General features: G+C 50.0%; 1 protein-coding gene across 2 annotated transcripts in view; it reads left to right on the top strand.

Moving 5' to 3' along the window:
* The window catches only part of TRAF5 (TNF receptor associated factor 5), a 43641-nt gene that overhangs the window by 12146 nt on the left and 13471 nt on the right, over positions 1-18024 (top strand). Inside the window, exons 1-4 of one of the 2 annotated variants that reach the window (XM_020881512.2) lie at positions 7936-11620; positions 15023-15241; positions 16204-16261; positions 17876-17977. In XM_020881512.2, coding sequence (XP_020737171.2) covers positions 15024-15241; positions 16204-16261; positions 17876-17977 — 378 coding nt within the window. In that variant the 5' untranslated portion in view covers positions 7936-11620; position 15023. Of the gene's footprint in view, positions 1-7935; positions 11621-15022; positions 15242-16203; positions 16262-17875; positions 17978-18024 lie in introns of those variants that run through there. The other variant, XM_070473900.1, reaches the window with a different exon arrangement.

An 18024-nucleotide genomic window follows, 5' to 3' on the forward strand; every position in this document is an offset into this window, starting at 1 on the left:
AGGCTGGAGGCTGGGGCGTGCGGAGAGCCTGTCCTGGAGAGCCACGCAGAGGACCTCTGCGAGGGGTTGTGGGCCGCGGAGCAGCCCCCCTCCGCCCGCACAGGGGGACAGAGCCTGCAGGCCCTGCTCGGTGGCAGGAAGTAGAGGCAGCTCTGGTCGGAAGACTTCTATTTTCTGTGCAGTAGGAAGTGAAGTTTCCTGGTGAGATGAGGGGCGTGTGGTCGAGGTCTGTGGAGGGGACAGAGGTTTGAAAGAGATGTTGGAAACAAGAGAGGGAGCTGAAAGGCAAGCTGGCCCAGAGCCCTGTGACCTGTTTGCCTGAAAGAAGTCTCCGGGGAAGGACTCGCGCCAACGTGATTTTGAATCTCTAGAACCTTGTAAGGCACCTCCACGAGGACCCCATACCTGTTTTTTTTAACAAAACGTCCTTCTCAGCATTTTCCCACCTTCCCACGTACTTGTCTGCCCACCCAAGGGCTGCTTCATGCTGGTGGGAGTGACGAGCATTGTTGAGGCTCCACTCTTCCAGCCCCCTCCTCATGCCTGCTGCCCCACCGCCCACCAAGTACCCATTGTCGGCCGGCTTTGCCTTCTCCAGCTGTGACCGGTAGACCACCAGGACTCAGACGGAGTGTCAGGCCCTGGGAAGCTCGCTCAGTGGGACAGAGCCTGTCCTGTCTCCTCCAGAATCGCTGAGGCTGTGGTTCAGTCTTCCCGTGAGTTCTTACTGAGCGCCCGCCCAGCATGTGCCCTGTTCTAAGTGTTGCTTACCTCTGGAAGCAGAGGAAACGTTCCTGCCCTCATGGAGCTTCTGTTCTGGCAGGAAGGCAGTAAAAGAGCAAGCTCCTGCCGTGCTGCCTGGTGATGAGTGCTCTGGGAGGAATGCAGCAGGCTAGGGGGCTGCTGGGGATGTTATAATTCCAGGGGGGTCGCGAAGTCCCTGGCTGTGAGCTCGCGTTTGAGCAGGGAAGTGAGGAATGAGCTATTCAGGGGCCGAGGGTGCGAGCATTCCAGCAGGGAGACAGCACGCAGGAGGCGCGCCTGCCAGTCAAGAGAGGGCCAGGCTCCTGCGACTGGAGTGTGTCCTGGGAAATGGAGACGGAGAATGGAGACCAGGTCACAGGCCTCTGAGGACACCGGCTCATGCCCTGAGTGAGATGGGGTCCGTGGGGCAGAGGAGGGACATGTATCTGACTCTGTTGACGCTGGGTTGTGAACACACTGTGAAGGGACAGGCGCAGAGGAGGAGACCAGCCAGGGGACAAGGGCTGTACCCAGCGGGGATGACGGTGGCTTAGACCCTGACGGTTATGCTGACAGGAGTGAGACGTGGGTAGATGTGTTTGGAGGAACAGCCAATAGGATTTGGCGTTGTGAGATGGGGAGTGGGAGGAGCCACTTCACAGCTCTTGGTCCAAGCTTCAGGGGGATCAGTGGTGCCCGTTTACTGAGCTGGGGGAAGGTGGTGGGAGGAGCCGGCTGGAAGGAGGAAGGCTGGATGTCTCACGTTTGAGATGCTTGGTGAATAAACGTGGAGCTCTGGAGTAGGCAGTCGGGATGACTCGTATTCAGAATGGGGACCCAGCCTGCAGATAGGAACCAGGAAATTGTCAGCCTTAGATGACATCTGAGCCAGAAGCCCTGATGAGCTCACAAGAGCACCAGTGTAGATGGAAGAGGGAAGAGTTTCAGCACCAGCCTGGGTGCCCGAGAGGTGGGGCAGTGAGGAGTGGCCAGGGAGGAGAAGGCGACCTGGAAACCGGCACATGTCACACTGTAACGGGCTAGAATAGAGCCGGGGAACTTGTTAAAAAGGCAGCCTTCTGGGTACGACTGAGGGATCCTGATTCTGAAACATGTTGATTAGGGCACTCTAAACTATTCTGGGCTTCCTCAGGTGGCACTAGTGGTAAAGAACGTGCCTGTGAATGCAGGAGACATAAGAAATGATGGTTCAATCCCTGGGTCGGGAAGATCCCCTTGGAGAAGGGATGGCTGCCCACTTCAGTATTCTTGGCTTCCCTGGTGGCTCAGATGGTAAAGAATCCACCTGCAATGCGGGAGACCTGGGTTTGATCCCTGGGTTGGGAAGATCCCCTGGAGGAGGGCATGGTAACCCACTCCAGTATTCTTGCCTGGAGAATCCCTGTGGACAGAGGAGCCTGGCAGGCTACAGTTAATGGGATCGCAAAGAGTCAGACACGACTGAGCGACTAAGCACAGCACAAACTATGGTAACAAATGGGCCCCTGAAACAGAGGTCTGTTTCTCTGGGTATGGTGTCCAAGCCAGTATTTTTAAAAAATATTTTATTTATATGTATTTTTATTTATTTGGCTGTGCTGGGTCTAGTTCCCTGACTGGGGATCGAACCTGGGCCTCCTGCATTGGGAGCACAGAGTCTTAGCCACTGGACCACCAGGGAAGTCCCCAAGCCAGCATTTTGATCATGTCCCAGGGCACATTCTTAGCAGAGCATCCAGGGACGGAGCCACTCTGGAAACTGTTGCTGTGCTTTTCACCTAGGCATGCTCCCCACTGAATTGAAAACCCCTTGGAAACAGGAACTTGGGGTACTGTCCCACTGCACCCTTTCCCACAATAGAATGAGATTCAGACCTCTGCATGCAGCAGGCACTGAATAAATGCTGGCCAGGAGTGAAGAATGGACAGGCATGGATATGAAGTGTTTATTTTTGTGCCAGACACTGTGTGCTGGCAACTTATGTGAATCAACACATCTAATCCTAACTCTGAGCCTTAAAGGCAGGTGCCATTATTGTCTTATTTTCTAGATAAAGAAAAGGTGACACAGGTAAGTGAATGGCAGAAGAGTTTGGACCCCAGTGATCTGGTTCCAGAGCTGGTCTCTAACCATCAGGATGTACTGCCTGTCATTCCACACCTCCTTTTTGGTACCAGATGGGATGTGATACCTTTTCTTCCAGCCATGACATGAAGTGAAGAGCACTGTATTTGGAGGTAGAAAGCCTAAATTCAGATTCTTGCTGCATCACCTGTTAGCTGTGTAATTTGGGGGCATAGGTACTTCACAACTTGGGGCCTCAAGTACTTCATCAGAAATATGACTGTGATTTCCCCCATGGGGTTCGTATGAGGACTGGGTGTGATCTTGTCTGTGAAAGTACAAATTGCAAAGTCCTTGTGCAGGTAAGGTATTATTAACTTGAAAAAAGATCAAACTGTGGAACCCCTACAATTGATTACCGAAAGAGCTGCCAGAGGGGTGTAGACTGTAGGAAACCCAACATGCCTTGTTTAACCAAACCAGTTCCTCTGTACCATCCTTTATGTATTGATGTTTCTTCCTGACATTTAGTTTGACAGGTTGGCTGTTTCTGAAGAACTGTGACACTTGTTCAGCTGATAACCCTTAAGTACCCTCCACAGCTGACTGGCTCAGTTGTGGGAAGCCACTCTTCAGATTGTCTTCTCTTGGGTGCCCCTTCTGGGCTCCCCACCCACTTCCCCTCTCTGTGGTCCTGATCAAGCCCATCAGCCCCAATAGCCTGACGTCAAGCGTTGAACTGAGGGGACTCTAGGCTGCCTGCCCATGTGTGGGCTGGGCACCTGGGGCAGTGGGCCTCGGGGAGCTTCTCTTCCCAGGGCTGGGCTGAGAGGACCGCCTTTGTTCCCATCTCCTTCCACCCCAGGTCGCTGGTCAGACGGGGATTGCCCGTCTGCCTCTCCCAGGCCATCGACTCATGCCCTAGCCGCAGACTCTCCCAGAGCTCCGGGCGCTTTTGGCAGCTGATGGGATGTCACTGGTCTGTGGTCAGCTTTGGAGACACAAACAAAACACAATGGCAGGTGTGCGTGAGCTTGGTGGGAAGCTGAGGCGCAGCTCAGATGAGGTTGGCCTTTGGTAGCTAAAAGTCACTGAAAGGTCAGGTCAGGGTTTCTGGATCCTTCTTGGCACGTCTGTTCTGTAGCCTGACAAGCGTGGTCCCAGTCTCTCCTCTTTTCTTAGAGCACCCTTAGGCCATGGAGGGTGGGACCTGCCCCAGTCCTCACTCCAACATGCTTTGAAGTCCCAAGCTAAAATCTGAACTGCTGTTCTTTGGCGGTGTTCCCAAACTCCCGTGTCGCTTCGCTCGTGGGGCCGCTGGAAGTCTCCATCACTTTCTGAGAGCGTGTGCTCTGCCTGCCCATCTTTAGGAGAAAAAGGACCATCAGGAAGGGAGAGAGAGCTGAGTCTGAGATGGTAGCCCAGTGACCCGCTGAAGCAGGGACCCTCACCCACACTCGGAAGTACAGTCTGGCTGAGGATGGGGGAGCCTTTCAAATGAGGGGAGGTGGGAGTTGTGGCAGGAACTAAGGGCAGAGGGCTGAGCCTGCCCCAGTGCGAGGCCTGCAGGGAGCCACCCGGAGGTGTGGTCTGGGGTGGGAGGGGAAGCAAAAAGTACAGTGTCCCCAGGGGAGTTCTGAGAAGGAAGTGCCAAATGCCACATAAAGGGCAAGAGGGCTCCAGGTTGGGAGAGGCCAGGTGGCAGGTCTGATTCTGCGGTTATGGTTTAGAGTTTAGATCACCGACTGAACACAATGTGCTTTTCCAAACCGCTTACGTAGTAGGGCCCAACACCCAGGTGATTTGGGCCCCCATCATGTCCAAGGGCAGAGGGAGGGTGGCAGGTGGATGAGATCTGAGGAGGGACATGGGTCTGAAGGGACGGCTCTGGAGCCAGGAGGGGAAGGGAGGGGAGAAGTGGCTGGTGTTGGTGTTGCTGGGCTGGTTGCTGAGTAGCCTGGAGACCACTCCCTGCTATGGGGTGGTGGTGCTGCTGTGAGGATTCCTCCCCGCCCCATGCTACGTTTCTTTTTCCCCATCAGTGTCTGCATGTAATGCTTTCTCAGCAAAAGCATGATTTACAAAAGTGACTGATTGACCGTGTTTAGTGGGAGATCTTCCAGTGTAACCAGGAATTCAAAAGGATGCATTGGGTGAAGCGAGGAGGAAAATGTGTTTGGAGGATGAAATGGAGACATGAGAAAACTGCAACAGAAAGGGTAGAGGAGAAGCAGTGAGAGTCAAGTTCCCAGAGGAGAAGGGGCAGCACCTTGTGGGGTGGAAGGGGGGGTGTGGTCTCTGGAAAACCCACCTTGCTACATGCATGGGAAGGTGAGTCAGCAATGAGCTGTGCCCACCCACAAGATTATCAAGGCCTTAGTAAGAGTGTTGACTGAAGCGGGGGGGTGGGGGGGGGGTAGTAGGGGACATGGGGGGAGGGGTGGGCTCACAGGACTCTGTCATCAGACTTACTACTCATCATTTTCACTTCTGGGTGAGGGCATGGGGGTAGTAATGTGGGTACTTGTGGTTGAATTGCTAAGTTGTGTCCGACTCTTGCAACCCCGTGGACTGTAGCCTGCCAGGCTCCTCTGTCCATGGGATTCTCCAGGCAAGAATACTGGAGTGGGTTGCCATTTCCTTCTCCAGGGGATCGTCCTGACCCAGGGATCAAACCCGGGTCTCCTGCATTGCAGGCAGACTCTTTACCAACTGAGCTACAAGGGAAAAAGCCAAGTCCATTCATAGCAAACAAATGAGTGAGGAAACGTGAAAAGATGAGAAAAACATAGGAAGGGTTTGGGAATTTTTTTTGGGGGGGGTTGGGAATATTTAAGCAAGTCTCCATGGCTGAGGTAGTTGTCTTCTCACCTGAAGGAAGGAGTGTCTTCAGAAAAGGAACCATTGATGGAGGGCTCTCGGCTGACTCTGGGGCCTGGAGACTAATGAGGACAGCCCCCTCCCCCAGCAGCTCGTTGAGTGGGCCCCAGACCTAGAAATGGGGACAGCAGTGGACATGGAGCTGAAGCTGAGGGTCCTTGAGTCAGAGCTTCTTCTAGAGGAAGCTCTTGTGGGAGGATCAGTGGCCCTTTCTCCTCTTGCTCTAACTTCTGAGAGCACATCCCAGAGGTCTCTTGCAGCATCGCCTGGGGCAGGTGGACTCTGAATGGTTCTGAGCAGGAGAGAGAGTTCCCTTCAAGGCTTCCCCGAGCGAGACTTGACATGAAAGCAGCAGCCGCCACAGAGCCAGGAGCTGGGCAGGGGTGCCCTTCAGCCCCTGACCACCCCCTTCTCTCCACCAACAGTGTTCTGCTGCTCTCCCAGGAAAATAAGGAACCAGAGGTTTCCTGACAACTTGGAGAGAAACCACACTTCTCTTCAAAGGAATTAAAACCGTGCCCACGTCATCCTTCATCCTTCATCCAAGAAAAGCCTCTTCTGCAAAAGTATAAGGAAAAGAAAAGACACCCTCCTTCTGCCTCTGTGACATCAGAGCCAGCCATCCTGTGGGTGGACGGCTGGGGTGGGGGCCTGTTGTCATGTGTCATCAGGCAGGAGTCACCTGCTCCCTATGTGGTCTCTTGTGTGGTCTCCCGTCCTGTTAGACCTAATGGAAAAGGACCTCGCTTTGTCTGCATTTCTCCAAGGCCCTTCCTCTTGGTCTAACCTTCGTGGTTCAAGATTAATGAAAATAAACCCGGTCTGGGCTTCCCTGGTGGTCCAGTGGTTAAGAGTCTGCCTGCCAACGCAGGGGACATGGGTTCCATCCCTGGTCCAGAAAGATTCCCACCTGCCTGGGAGCAACTAAGTCTGTATGTGAGCCACAACTATTGAGCCTGTGCTCTAGAGCCTGGAAGCTACAACTGCCGAAGCCCTCAAGCCCTAGAACCTGAGTTCCACAGAGAAGCCTCCACAATGAGAAGCCCACACACCATGGCTAGAGAGTAGCCCCCACCTGCTGCAACTAGAGAAAAGCCCACACATAACATTGAAGACGCAGCACACCCATAAATAGATGAATAGATAAATCTTTAAAAACAAAAAACCCAGTCTGTCCCAGAGGTCACACGGTGGTGGTGCTGTTGTGTTAGGCTGTGGGAACAGCGGAGAGGCAGAGAAGGTGGCGGGTTGGAGCAGAGACCTGGCGGGAGCCTTGAGGGCTTTTGCCTTCAGAGGAAGCAGATTTCTGAGCCGTTGCAGACAGAGGCTTTGGGGACAGCTTGGGGCCCATCTCGGTTCTCTCCCCGTGGAGGCAGCATGCTCCATAAAGGGCTTTTCTTTTTCTTCTTCCTCTTTTGCTGCCTCCTCCTTCCTCCTCCTCTTCCTCTTCTTTTTTGTTTGGTTTTTAGTTATTGTTGTTGTTTTAATTTTCCTGCTTGTCACCCATCTTCCTAGAAGAGCAGTATCTCAGAATTCAAGGGCCAGACGTGGCGTTGAGAAAGTGGACTGCCTGTCCTCCCACGGGTGGGCATCTGGCCGTCCCTGCCAGGGCTCTTCTCTATCAGATCACTGCCCCAGGCACAAGTTCTGGCATCTCCCTGAGTCACCCCATCTTGGGATTCCACGTTCTAACTTTTCCTCAGGACTAACCACTATCTCCCCTCCCTTAACTTTAAGCCCAGGACCCGTTGCTGGGTCTCGGGTGGGTTTGGGGAAATAAGGTATTTGCACTTGCCCCCTGTTGCCAAATGTGCCCTTCAGGGGGTTGGCTTCTCATGGTCCCGGGGAGGCCTGAGCAGAGCTGAGAAATGGGCAGTTTGCCGTCCGGCAGCCCATCCTGTGACTGGCAGCTTCAGGGACTGATGTGGTACTACCCGTCTGCTGCCCACGGCTCAGGGACCACCCTGGGGCACCTGGCCAGCCTTTGTGCCCCCATCTCATCACCCAGGCCTGCAGGTCTCACCTCTCAGAGGAAGCAGTGTCTCAACTCTCAGAACCCTGTCTTAAACAAAGGGGCCTCAGGAGGGGCTGCAGGCCTCTCCCACCATCCCCAGATCATCCCCCCCCCCCCCCCCCCCCCCCCCCCGCCCCCAGGCACCGAGTTACATTTAACAACCGTCCCTGGACCTCCAGTTATTGGTTGTAGGTATCTCACAGAGGGGTGGGGGTGGGGGGTGACACTGGCTGAATGGGGGTTACCTTGGTGGGGAAACAGCACCTATTAAATCTCAAACAGGGGGCTTCCCTGGTGGCTCAGTGAAAAATTCGCCTGCCAATGCTGGAGACACAGGTTCCATCCTCGATCCGGGAAGATCCCACCATGGCACAGAGCAACTAAGCGCGTGCACAACTGCTGAGCCTGTGCTCGAGGGCCCAGGAGCCGCAAGGACTGAAGCCCTCATGCCTAGAGGCTGTGCTCTGCGACAAGATGAGCCCCCGCAACGAGAGGCCCACACATCATGACTGAAGAATAGCCCCACTTGCTGGCCCTTGAGTTCTGAGATGCTACTCTTCCAAGAAGAAGGGTGACTAGCAGAGAAATGAAAACAAACAACAGACAATAACTAAAAACCAAATGAAAAAGAAGAGGAGGAGGAGGAGGGGGCTGAAAGAGGAAGAAGAAAAAGAAAAGCCCTTTATGGAGCATGTTGCCTCCACAGGCGGAGAGACCTCCACGCAGCGACAAAGACCCAGCACAGCCAAGAATAATAAATAAATGGTCCCAAGTAGGGAGAAGCAGGGCCTGTGCTGGGGCAGGACCAGACAGCAGAGTCCAGCACTAGCTCCCCCACAACTGTTGCTCTGGGACGTCTTATCTCTCCAGATCCTATGTTCCTGAGATAGATCTAAACCTGGTATGTCAAATGTCATCACTAAAATGACAGCCAAGGTTAAAAAAAAAAAAAAGGGCCTTGGGCAATTCTAAAACAATTATCCTTAGCCCAGAGAAAATGTGGCCATTCCTCTGAACCATGTAGTTTATGGTGGAAGAGGTGTTAGAGGTCGGCTGGTCTGAGTCACCCCCGTTGCCCTGAGGCTGGCCCTGGCTATGTCTCTCCCCATATCCTCCACTTGCTATGCTTCCGTCCTGCCTCCTGTCCCAGTGGTGCCCTCGTCACTCGGTCCTCCGCACTGGAACCCGGGGGTCCTTCTCCGTGTCCTCTCCTGCAGCCCTTCCATCAGACCCGTTTCGGAATCTACGCATTTTCTCTCAGAAACGCCTCACGAACATGGCTCTTCTCTGCCCCTGCCTTAGATCAGGCTGTCGTCATCCTCCTTTGGCCCGTTACGGTGCTGCTTTCCCTCAGCTTCCCGCCTGGGTCTGTCTTCTGCGTCTGTCATCCCCCCAAAGAGGAAAACCGTGGAGTGAAAACTGGGACTCCTGACCGGCACCCCCTCATCCTTCACGCCCCCCCCCCACCCCCACGCGCCTCTCACAGGCGCCTCTCGAGGCGCTCCCGGAAGGGGATTTAGCTACACAGGAAACCGCTCCACCACCGGGCACGGTGAAACTGGGAAGCCACGGCGAGGCTGGAGTGAGGCCCTTCCAAGAGGACTCACGGCGGGAGCTGCCCACCCGCTCTAGAGCGGACGGGACGAAGCAGAGAGGAGATGGTGTTTCCCGAGCTTAGGAGGTGGGGACCTGCCCGCTGGAGCTCGTCCACAGAGAGGGCGGCCTTTGGCGGGGATGAAAGCCGCGGAGGAGCCCAGTCACTGTTGAGGTGCTGCCCAGCACCGAGGGATGAGGGGACAACCGCCTACGTCTCCGTTCCTCCCACCCTGCAGCCTCCTGCCAGTGTGCCTCGTCCGCTGAACCGAGCCAGAAGCCAGGGAACCCTACAAACAGAGGTTTTTTTTTGGGGGGGGGAACTCCCCTAACATTGCAGACCAGGGCAGAGGGTGGATCTGAGAGCAAGCAGGCAGATGACTGGTGTGTCCCCTAATTCCATTTCAGCTGCAGTTAATCATTAAACTGTTCCATAACTTTGTGATACCCTCTGGGAAATGGTTTTATCGCCCTCATTTTAGAGAATAGCTCCTCCTTCTTCAAGTTTAGCGGAGATGTTTTCTTCACTCTGGAATCAGCACACGCCTCAGAAAGCATTAGCTACCCCTCACCTGGGCTCTAGCAGCTTGTTAGGTCTCTCTTGATGGGACTTGCCTCCAAAGTGTTGTCAGGTATCATTCCCGGGTCTGATTTCCGCTGCTTCTCTTGGAGACCCTCAAGGGCAGACGTGTTGTCACAGGTATGCACGTTCTCAGGACCCAACCCAGGGCACGTAGGTGCTGAGTCCATGCAGGCATGTACAAACAAGGAAGCCCTGGGGTGTCTCCCCACCATGTCACAGCGGGTCAGTGGCAGAGCAGGGCTTCAGCCCAGGTCTCCAGTCCAGGACCCTTTTCGCTCTGGGATTTGATCTTGAATTTTCAAGGATCAGAAATTGAAAACCCTGAAGACAGTTCCTGGGCTTATGTATTATGAAGTAAAACATAATAAACATATGGAAGCATTCCTGAGTTTTGCAAACCTTCATTAATCTATACGATATGCTGGGAGACTGTGGAGATAGCATGGCCAGATAGGCACGGACCTTCCTATTTATTGTTAAACCTGAGACTGAATTCTGCTAGACTTGTGTCCTTTTGATTCTAACTAAAGCCAAATGCATGCTGTTTTAGAATGTTAGTTTATTTATTATGTGTTCCCCAAAAATGAATAAGAAGAAATACCTAAGTGAAGAAGAAAAGTAGGGTCAAGTAGAGGCCCGGGATCTACCAGATATTAAAGCACATGACAAAGCTTCTCAAGAAAGGAAGAAAGAAGGGGAGGGAGAAAGGGGAAGAGGGAAGAAATAATTTAAATAGTGACATCACAGACTTTCTTTGGAATTTCTAGAAAGTTCTCAGGTAAAAGATGCATCAGTTTATGAAGCTTAAAAATAGCATTTAAAAGGAACTCAGTAAGAGTTCTTAGGGAGCAGCTGGGATGTAATTTTCTCTTGTCTTTTTTTGGTTTGAGTTAATAACTCTTTAGTAGGAGGACCATTATAATTCCATTGATGGCAGGAATAAGGCACTGTATACTGCAGTAAGGAGATACACAAACTCTAAAAGTAATTTTGATGATTTTTTTTCTTATTTGTAAAAAATCTTTGTTCGTGTTACGTAAGCTATTATACCCAGAGGGAAAAGATTTTAATAAAATGGAGCTCTTACTCATTTCCACTAAATAACCTCCTAGGAATGACAGAGTACCAGCTGGAAATGTTGAAGTGGTTAGAGAAATGTATTTGTTAGACAAAGAAACATCAGCCTTTATAGTTCTATTATTGGGGCTCTCAAACGTCAGCGAGCACAGTGCATCGATTCCATTTTTGGAGCTGAGTCACAGGCCTGATGGAGCTTCAAAGGAAGGAGACAGACCCTGCCCTGGAAAAATTTACTGCTTGGTTCTGCTTGGCTAAGAACATTGCCCTGAAACATCGCAAGTCCTTATTATATAGCAGAACAAAAGTGCTTATTTTTTTGTGTGTCTAATGAGATAAAAATTTGATTGCGTAAAGACATATGTTGGACAAGACAACATCTTAGAGAGTGAACAAGGTCAGTGGATGACCTAGGCATACTGACCAGGGCCAGGCCAGACACACAGTGGTAGCGTGAGTGTGGTCCTCCATGGGCGATTCAGCAGGTGGAAGGATACTATCTGTGAGGGTCACATGCTGGGCCTGCTGGAATAAAGACTGACAGGGGCAGGCCACCAGGCAGCCTGAAGAGCAGTAGTCCCCAAAGTGGACTTCAGGGGCCCTGAAGAGTGGCTGTTACTAGGACATGGGCTTTCTACAGCCAATGGACGTGTACATCATTCAGGTATGTTTTGGCATAGAATTGACAACTTTCACTTGCAACTTTTCCCCAGGGAAAGCAGATGTTTGGCATTTACCACCACACCATTCCCTGGAGCTCCCTGAGACCCTGTCGGGATCTGCATGGGCAAATTGTCTGCATAATAATACTAAGATGTCATTTTCCATTTTTACTCTTGTTTAATGAGTGTGCAGAAGCTACATGACATGTGATAATGCAACACACTGAATGCAGAGTAGATATGAATATCCAGCTATCTTAAGCCCAGAGATGTGCAAAAATATTTTTTTTAATTGCCACTCTTGTCACTAATTTTTTTCTTTTGGAAAATGATTATTTTTCATAAAAATATGATTTATGTTAATATATAACATATAGCTCATTATTATCTTGTGTGCTCACATGCTAAGTCACTTCAGTTGTGTCCAACTCTTTGTTACCGTGTGGACTGTAGCCCATCAGGTTTCTCTGTCCATGGGATTCTCAAGGCAAGAATACTGGAGTGGGTTGCTTTGCCCTTCTCCAGGGGAATCTTCCCAACCCAGGGATCGAACCCACATTTCTTATGTCTCCTGCATTAGCAGGCAAATTCTTTACCACTGAGCCACCAGGGAAGCCATTCCCTTCTCCAGGGGATCTTCCCGACCCAGGGATTGAACCCAGGTCTCCTGCATTGCAGGTGGATTCTTTACCATCTGAGCCACCAGGGAAATCCCATTATTATCTTAAAGTGAATTAATAAAGAGATTTTGTTAGTTCCTCAGTTTTAATCTCAAACATGGTAAATATTAATACACATAACCCATATAAGGAAAAACTCTTTGGGGTCCTCAAATTTCTTAAGGGATTTTATTTTGTGGAGTGGCTTTGGGTTCCTAACAAAATTGAGTGGAAAATAGAGAAGGATGGACAGACACTCAAATGAGTGCATTAGATTCTTGTGCTAAGAAAGAGGAAAGAATGTGATGGAGGGGAACCCTAAATGTGTTTTGTACATCCTCCTGCCTTGTTCTGGAGTTGAATAGGCCTGTTGCTTTAGGGTATCTCTGTGAGGACCCAAATTTAGATGCTCTGTGACCCAGACATGAGCCTGGTCCCACAGGGGCAGAGAGTGTGAGTTGTCCTCCTGCTTGGGACTAGATGACACAGGGCAGGGTCAGGGCAGTTGGGATAGGTTCTTCAGTCTTGGTTATCAGGTTGTGTGTGTAGATCAAGTACTGTGCCTCTTTATCTTCATAACTAAAACTTTTGTTAAATCTCAAGAGTAAACCATGTTAAAAGGGGAACAGCCACATCTTGGTCTGCTCACCTGCCACCCTTGAAGTTCTGTAGGAAACACATAGAGAGAGGAGAAAGGTGGAACTTTGGTCTTAAACCCCAGAATATGGGGGAGAAGAAAAAATCCCCTGGTCTGCCAAGCTTGTCCAGAGAGGGAAAGCTTGATTTGCTGAAAGAGGCCAGTTGCTTTCTCTGCTCCATTCGCCCCGGCCACAGCCCAGCCTCAGACCATGGCTGCAGTGAGACAGGCCCGCGGCTGACCTGGGCAGAGCCGAGGGTTGAGTGGGGCCACTCCTGTCCCACCGATGTGGTCAGGCCACACACAGCTGCTCCCAGGCCCAGCTGGCCACATCAGCTACAGGAGACTCATGAGGGATCCAGAGAACAGGCCAAAGCAAGCAAGCCTGAAGGCCAGGTCTTCCTGTACCACAACCACACAGAAGGACGTCACTCTTGTCCATTCACCAAGGACCACCCATACTCTGACCATTTGCAGATGCTGAGAGCATCACTTCTGGCACTGGGCCAAGGGTAGCAGCATGCCTGCAGGGCAGGCAGAGCTCTTGTCAACCTGGGGACCACAAGTGGGGGTCCCCGTGGTCCTTAAAGGTCCAGGTGTGAGGTGTCTGTGCTATTTCATAGGTAGAAGGGTCTAGAGTTTTCATCAGATTTTCAAAGGTGGGGGGAGTCCTTGCTCAGAAAACGTTAAGAATCACTGTGTTATGACTCATTTATTTTTGTAACTGGAAGTTTGTAACTCTTAATTTCCCTCCCCTATTACAAAAAAAAAAAAAAAAAAGAAAATCACCATGTTAGAGGCCAACACTGCTTATAGCTGCCCTGTTGAGGGTTTTGAAAAAAATTCCATTCAATAACATTAACTCAGCAAATAGCTGAGTTGTTCTCCACGCCTGGCTTGGTGCTGAGGGCTGGAAACGCAACAGTGAGCAAGGCCAGATGCTATCTGTTTGTCTCAGAGGATCATAGATATAAATAAAATAACCACACAAATGCATATCCAGTCTCAAATCAAGCATTGCTCTGAAGGGAAAGAACCTGGTTCTGTGATAGATATAACAGTGGGTGAATAGCATTTTGGTTTTATATATTTTTATATTTTTGGATAGGTAATATATTAAAAAATTCAGTAGGATTATGTAGCAAAAATTCCACCCCTCACACATACCTTTACTCACAACCTCCAGCTACTCCTTGGAAGCTTTAAGTTGTTTTACAGATGAGTGAATTGGCCTCCTAGCAAATTAGGGGAAGAAAAGAAAGCTTACCTGAGAATATGAAACTTGAAATGAAATTTGAAACACGAATGTGAGTTAACTAATGAAGAGGACTGGAAGGGGATGGGGGAAGCACAGAGGCAACCGCTTGTGCAAAGGCCCTGGGGCTAGAGACAGCATGATATCTTAGAAAGAAAGCCTGTGTGGCTGGAGTGCAGGAAGCAAGGGCAGGGGACGTCCAGGAAGCTACTGAGTGAGGAGTGTGCTCAGCGCTTTAACCTAAAAGCCCTGGGAAGCCACTGAATAATGAAGAGAGATAAACTTCCCTCATAGTTTTTTTGGGGAAAATATCACCCTGGCTGTAGTATGGAGAAGAGATTGGAAGGAAAAGCAGTTAATGGGCTTTTATTCAGCTCAGGTGAGAAATGGTGTGGCTTGGTGGTGGTGATATATCTATATATTTTGCAAGAAATATATTGGCGTGCAAGGTTCTTGCTTGTTAACACAACATTTGTTTCAGTTTTCTCAACTGAGTGGAAGAAAAGTCCATAATGAGTTTATTCAGAATGTGGTTAACACTCGGATCTATTTTGTCCAAGCATGTAGCCCCACTGAAGGATAACTTAGCTCTTTGATGGACAAAGAGCTGAAAGTCTCATACAACCCTGCTAGAAGTCATTTGGTTTAGACTCCCACCCCAGCACCCCAAAGCCATCTATCTCCCTTCTGCAGGAGCCCTCCAGTGGCAGGAGGTTGTCACTGTTACACAGTCACGACAGAAGGCCCCTCTGGGTGATGTTCACCAATCAGGGAACAAATAATTAAAACACCCGATGGCTCTACTGGTTTTGGTGTTCGCACACTGAATTTTCCTTCTCTTCTGATCCCCCAGGATGGCCTATTTTGAGGAGCAAGGAGGTGTGCCCTGTGGCTTCACCCGCCAGAATTCTGGCAACTCCATTTCCTTGGACTTTGAGCCGGACGTGGAGTACCAGTTTGTGGAGCAGTTGGAAGAGCGCTACAAGTGTGCCTTCTGCCGCTCCGTGCTCCACAACCCCCACCAGACGGGCTGTGGGCACAGGTTCTGCCATCACTGCATCCTGTCCCTGAGGTGAGCCGGCGGGGCCTCTGCTCCGGCCAGAAGCGGCCAGCGTGTCCCTGCAAGCGGCCATCTGTGGCCACTCAACTACGATCAGGGTTTCGGGAATTGCTGTGGTTGCCCACAGAACCACATGAGGACAGGCTCTCCCTAGGCCCTTCTCTGAGAGCTGAGGAGTATAACCTTCATTTTCTTCCCGCTCTCCTACTGATCATCACCTTTTCTTAAAATTCAGACCACACCCGTTTTGCACTCGAGGGCCAACCTCGGTGCACAAGCTACACAGGGAAGGACCTATCTGCCAAGAGGGTCTTTCTTGTAGGCGCCCTGACCTACCCTTGCCTTGATTCAGGGCTGGTGTCGCATCCAGAAGTTTCCTTGCTGCCCTGGATGCTGTCAACTCCTTGGCAGCTGGAAAACCTGGGTCGTGTTTTGAGGGTGAAGACCAGGTAAGACATGGAACCAGGCTCTAGGGGCCTATACAGGGGGCACCACGGAAGTTATACCCTCCCGAGCTTGCAGAGGGGGTTATTGCAGCACATTCTCATTCATTCCTGGGTTCGTTCATTTGACACCTGGGTCTAAACAAAGCTCTGGTGCACAGAGGTGAAGAGTTAGAGGTTCAGTGCAAAACAGGACCCTCTAGAATCTTCTGTTCTAGTGGAGGAGACAGGTGGTAGTGCAGTATGATAGCATAGGACCACCAAGGGAACGTTGGCAGAGGACATTTGACTATGCCTGCGGACTCTCTCTTAGACTCACGTCCTGGAGGATGAATGGGACTTTCAGGACTTTCACTGAGGAGGTGCTGAAATTGGGGCACCAGAGGGCCCCTTCTGTAAAGAGGGAACAGCATGAATAAAGATGGGGCCTGGCCTGCTCGGTTCAAGTGTGGCTGGAGCGGTGGGGCTGCTCTTAGAAAGGTTGTTGAGGTCAACCCTTAACTTTGGCTTCATGTTGATTTTTCTTTCCAGAGAACTGGACGCAGTCCCACTCTGCCCTGTAGATAAGGAGGTGATCAAATCTCAGGAGGTAAGACGATCCCTGGTTTGGGATGGAGCAGCCAGTGTCCTGGGTTGAACTGAACAGAGAAGTTGGAGCAGGAGAACAGGAGGGGGACCCTTCCTTGGAGTCCATATTCCTCTGCCGTGTGGTCAGTTGGACCCCACTCCCACCCCTATTTGAAAGAGGAGTGTTTGGGTCCTTACTGAACCCCCAGGTCTTTTTTCCCACATCCTCTTTACCCTCTTTCTATATAAGCTCCAGTTACTGTGAGTTGCTTGCAGAAATGAAACATCCTATTTCCTGGAATTCACTTTCTCATCTGTTTAGTCTCTCAAACTTTCTTTTATTAATTCTAACGATAGCTTTATTGAGATACAATGCATATGCTATAAAATTTGCCTTTAAAGTATGCATGTTTCTGGGGTGTGTGCCTAGGAGCAGAATGACTGGGTCACATGGTAACTCTATGTTTAACATTCTGAGGAACCAGCAGGCTGTTTTCCAAAGCAGCATTCTTTCCAGCAAGGTATGAGAGTTCCTAATTTCTCTAGATCCTTGCCAAAATTTGTTGTGGACCATCTTTTTGATTATAGCCTTCCTGGTGGTTATGAAGAGATACCTCATGGTTTTGATGCTCTAGTGTTTGATGACATGGAGCTTTATTTCATGTGCTTGGCTGATTGGATATCTTCTTTGTAGAGATTTCTATTCAAATCCTTTGCCCATTTTTTAAGTGGGTTATTTGTCTTTTTAGTCAAAGGTATGTGTGCCTTCTCTTTGCTCTTATAATGTGTTTTCCATATGCCTAGCTGTACTTGTGTCTGCCTCACCCACTAGCCAGGGGTTGGCATACTACAACATGGGATTTGTTGGGACCAATCCAGCTTGCCACCTGTTTTTGTATGGCCTGTGAGCTAAGAGTGGCTTTTATATTTTTAAATCATTGAAAAAAATCAAAATAAGGGTACACAGGAACTCTGTACTATTTTTACAACTTCTTGTGAGTCTATTTCAAAGTAAAAATTTATAAATCAAAAGAATAATGTTCTGTAACATGTGAAAGTCATATGAAATTCACATTTGTGCCCATAAATAACATCTTATTGGAACACAGGCATGCCCATTCACTAAAATATTATGTACAGCAGGGCTGAATAATGGCATCAGAGGACATCGCAATGTGGCTGGCAAAGCCGAAAGTAATTTACTCTCTGACCCTTTCTTGAGAAAGTTTGCCAACCCCTGCCTTGTGCTGAAAAATAAGTCAGCAGAGCTTCAATGATACCACTTGATGACTAATACAACCTTTACCCTGGGACAGGAAGGTGAAAGCATCGCCCCCATCCACAGCCCCACCTCCTGACCTTTGAGCATGTGGGGTCAAGTTCACCACCAGATTTCCCCCAGCTTCAGCCTACTGCAGTAAGCATTGAATTACCTGGCTTGTATGTTTGGTGGCCTGTCAGATGTATCTGAGATGGTCTTTTCTTATATGGTGGTGAATCTGGTATTTCCATTCCAACCACTGACTGGAAGTTTCCACCCAACTTTTGAGATGTACTGAAGACCAAATTAATAATAGATTCCTTCATGTTGATCTAAAGCTTTGGAGTGTGTGAATCTATTATGTTTATCTTTTAGGTGTTTAAAGACAATTGCTGCAAAAGGGAAGTCCTCAATTTGTATGTGTTTTGCAAAAATGCTCCCAGATGTAATGCCAAGATTATTCTGGGACGATACCAGGTTGGTATTACTCATGAACAGTGTCTGCCATTTTCCAGTGTCGTGTA

The sequence above is a fragment of the Odocoileus virginianus genome, chromosome 11 (genome assembly GCF_023699985.2).
Source record: "Odocoileus virginianus isolate 20LAN1187 ecotype Illinois chromosome 11, Ovbor_1.2, whole genome shotgun sequence".
NCBI classification, from domain to species: Eukaryota; Metazoa; Chordata; class Mammalia; order Artiodactyla; family Cervidae; genus Odocoileus; species Odocoileus virginianus.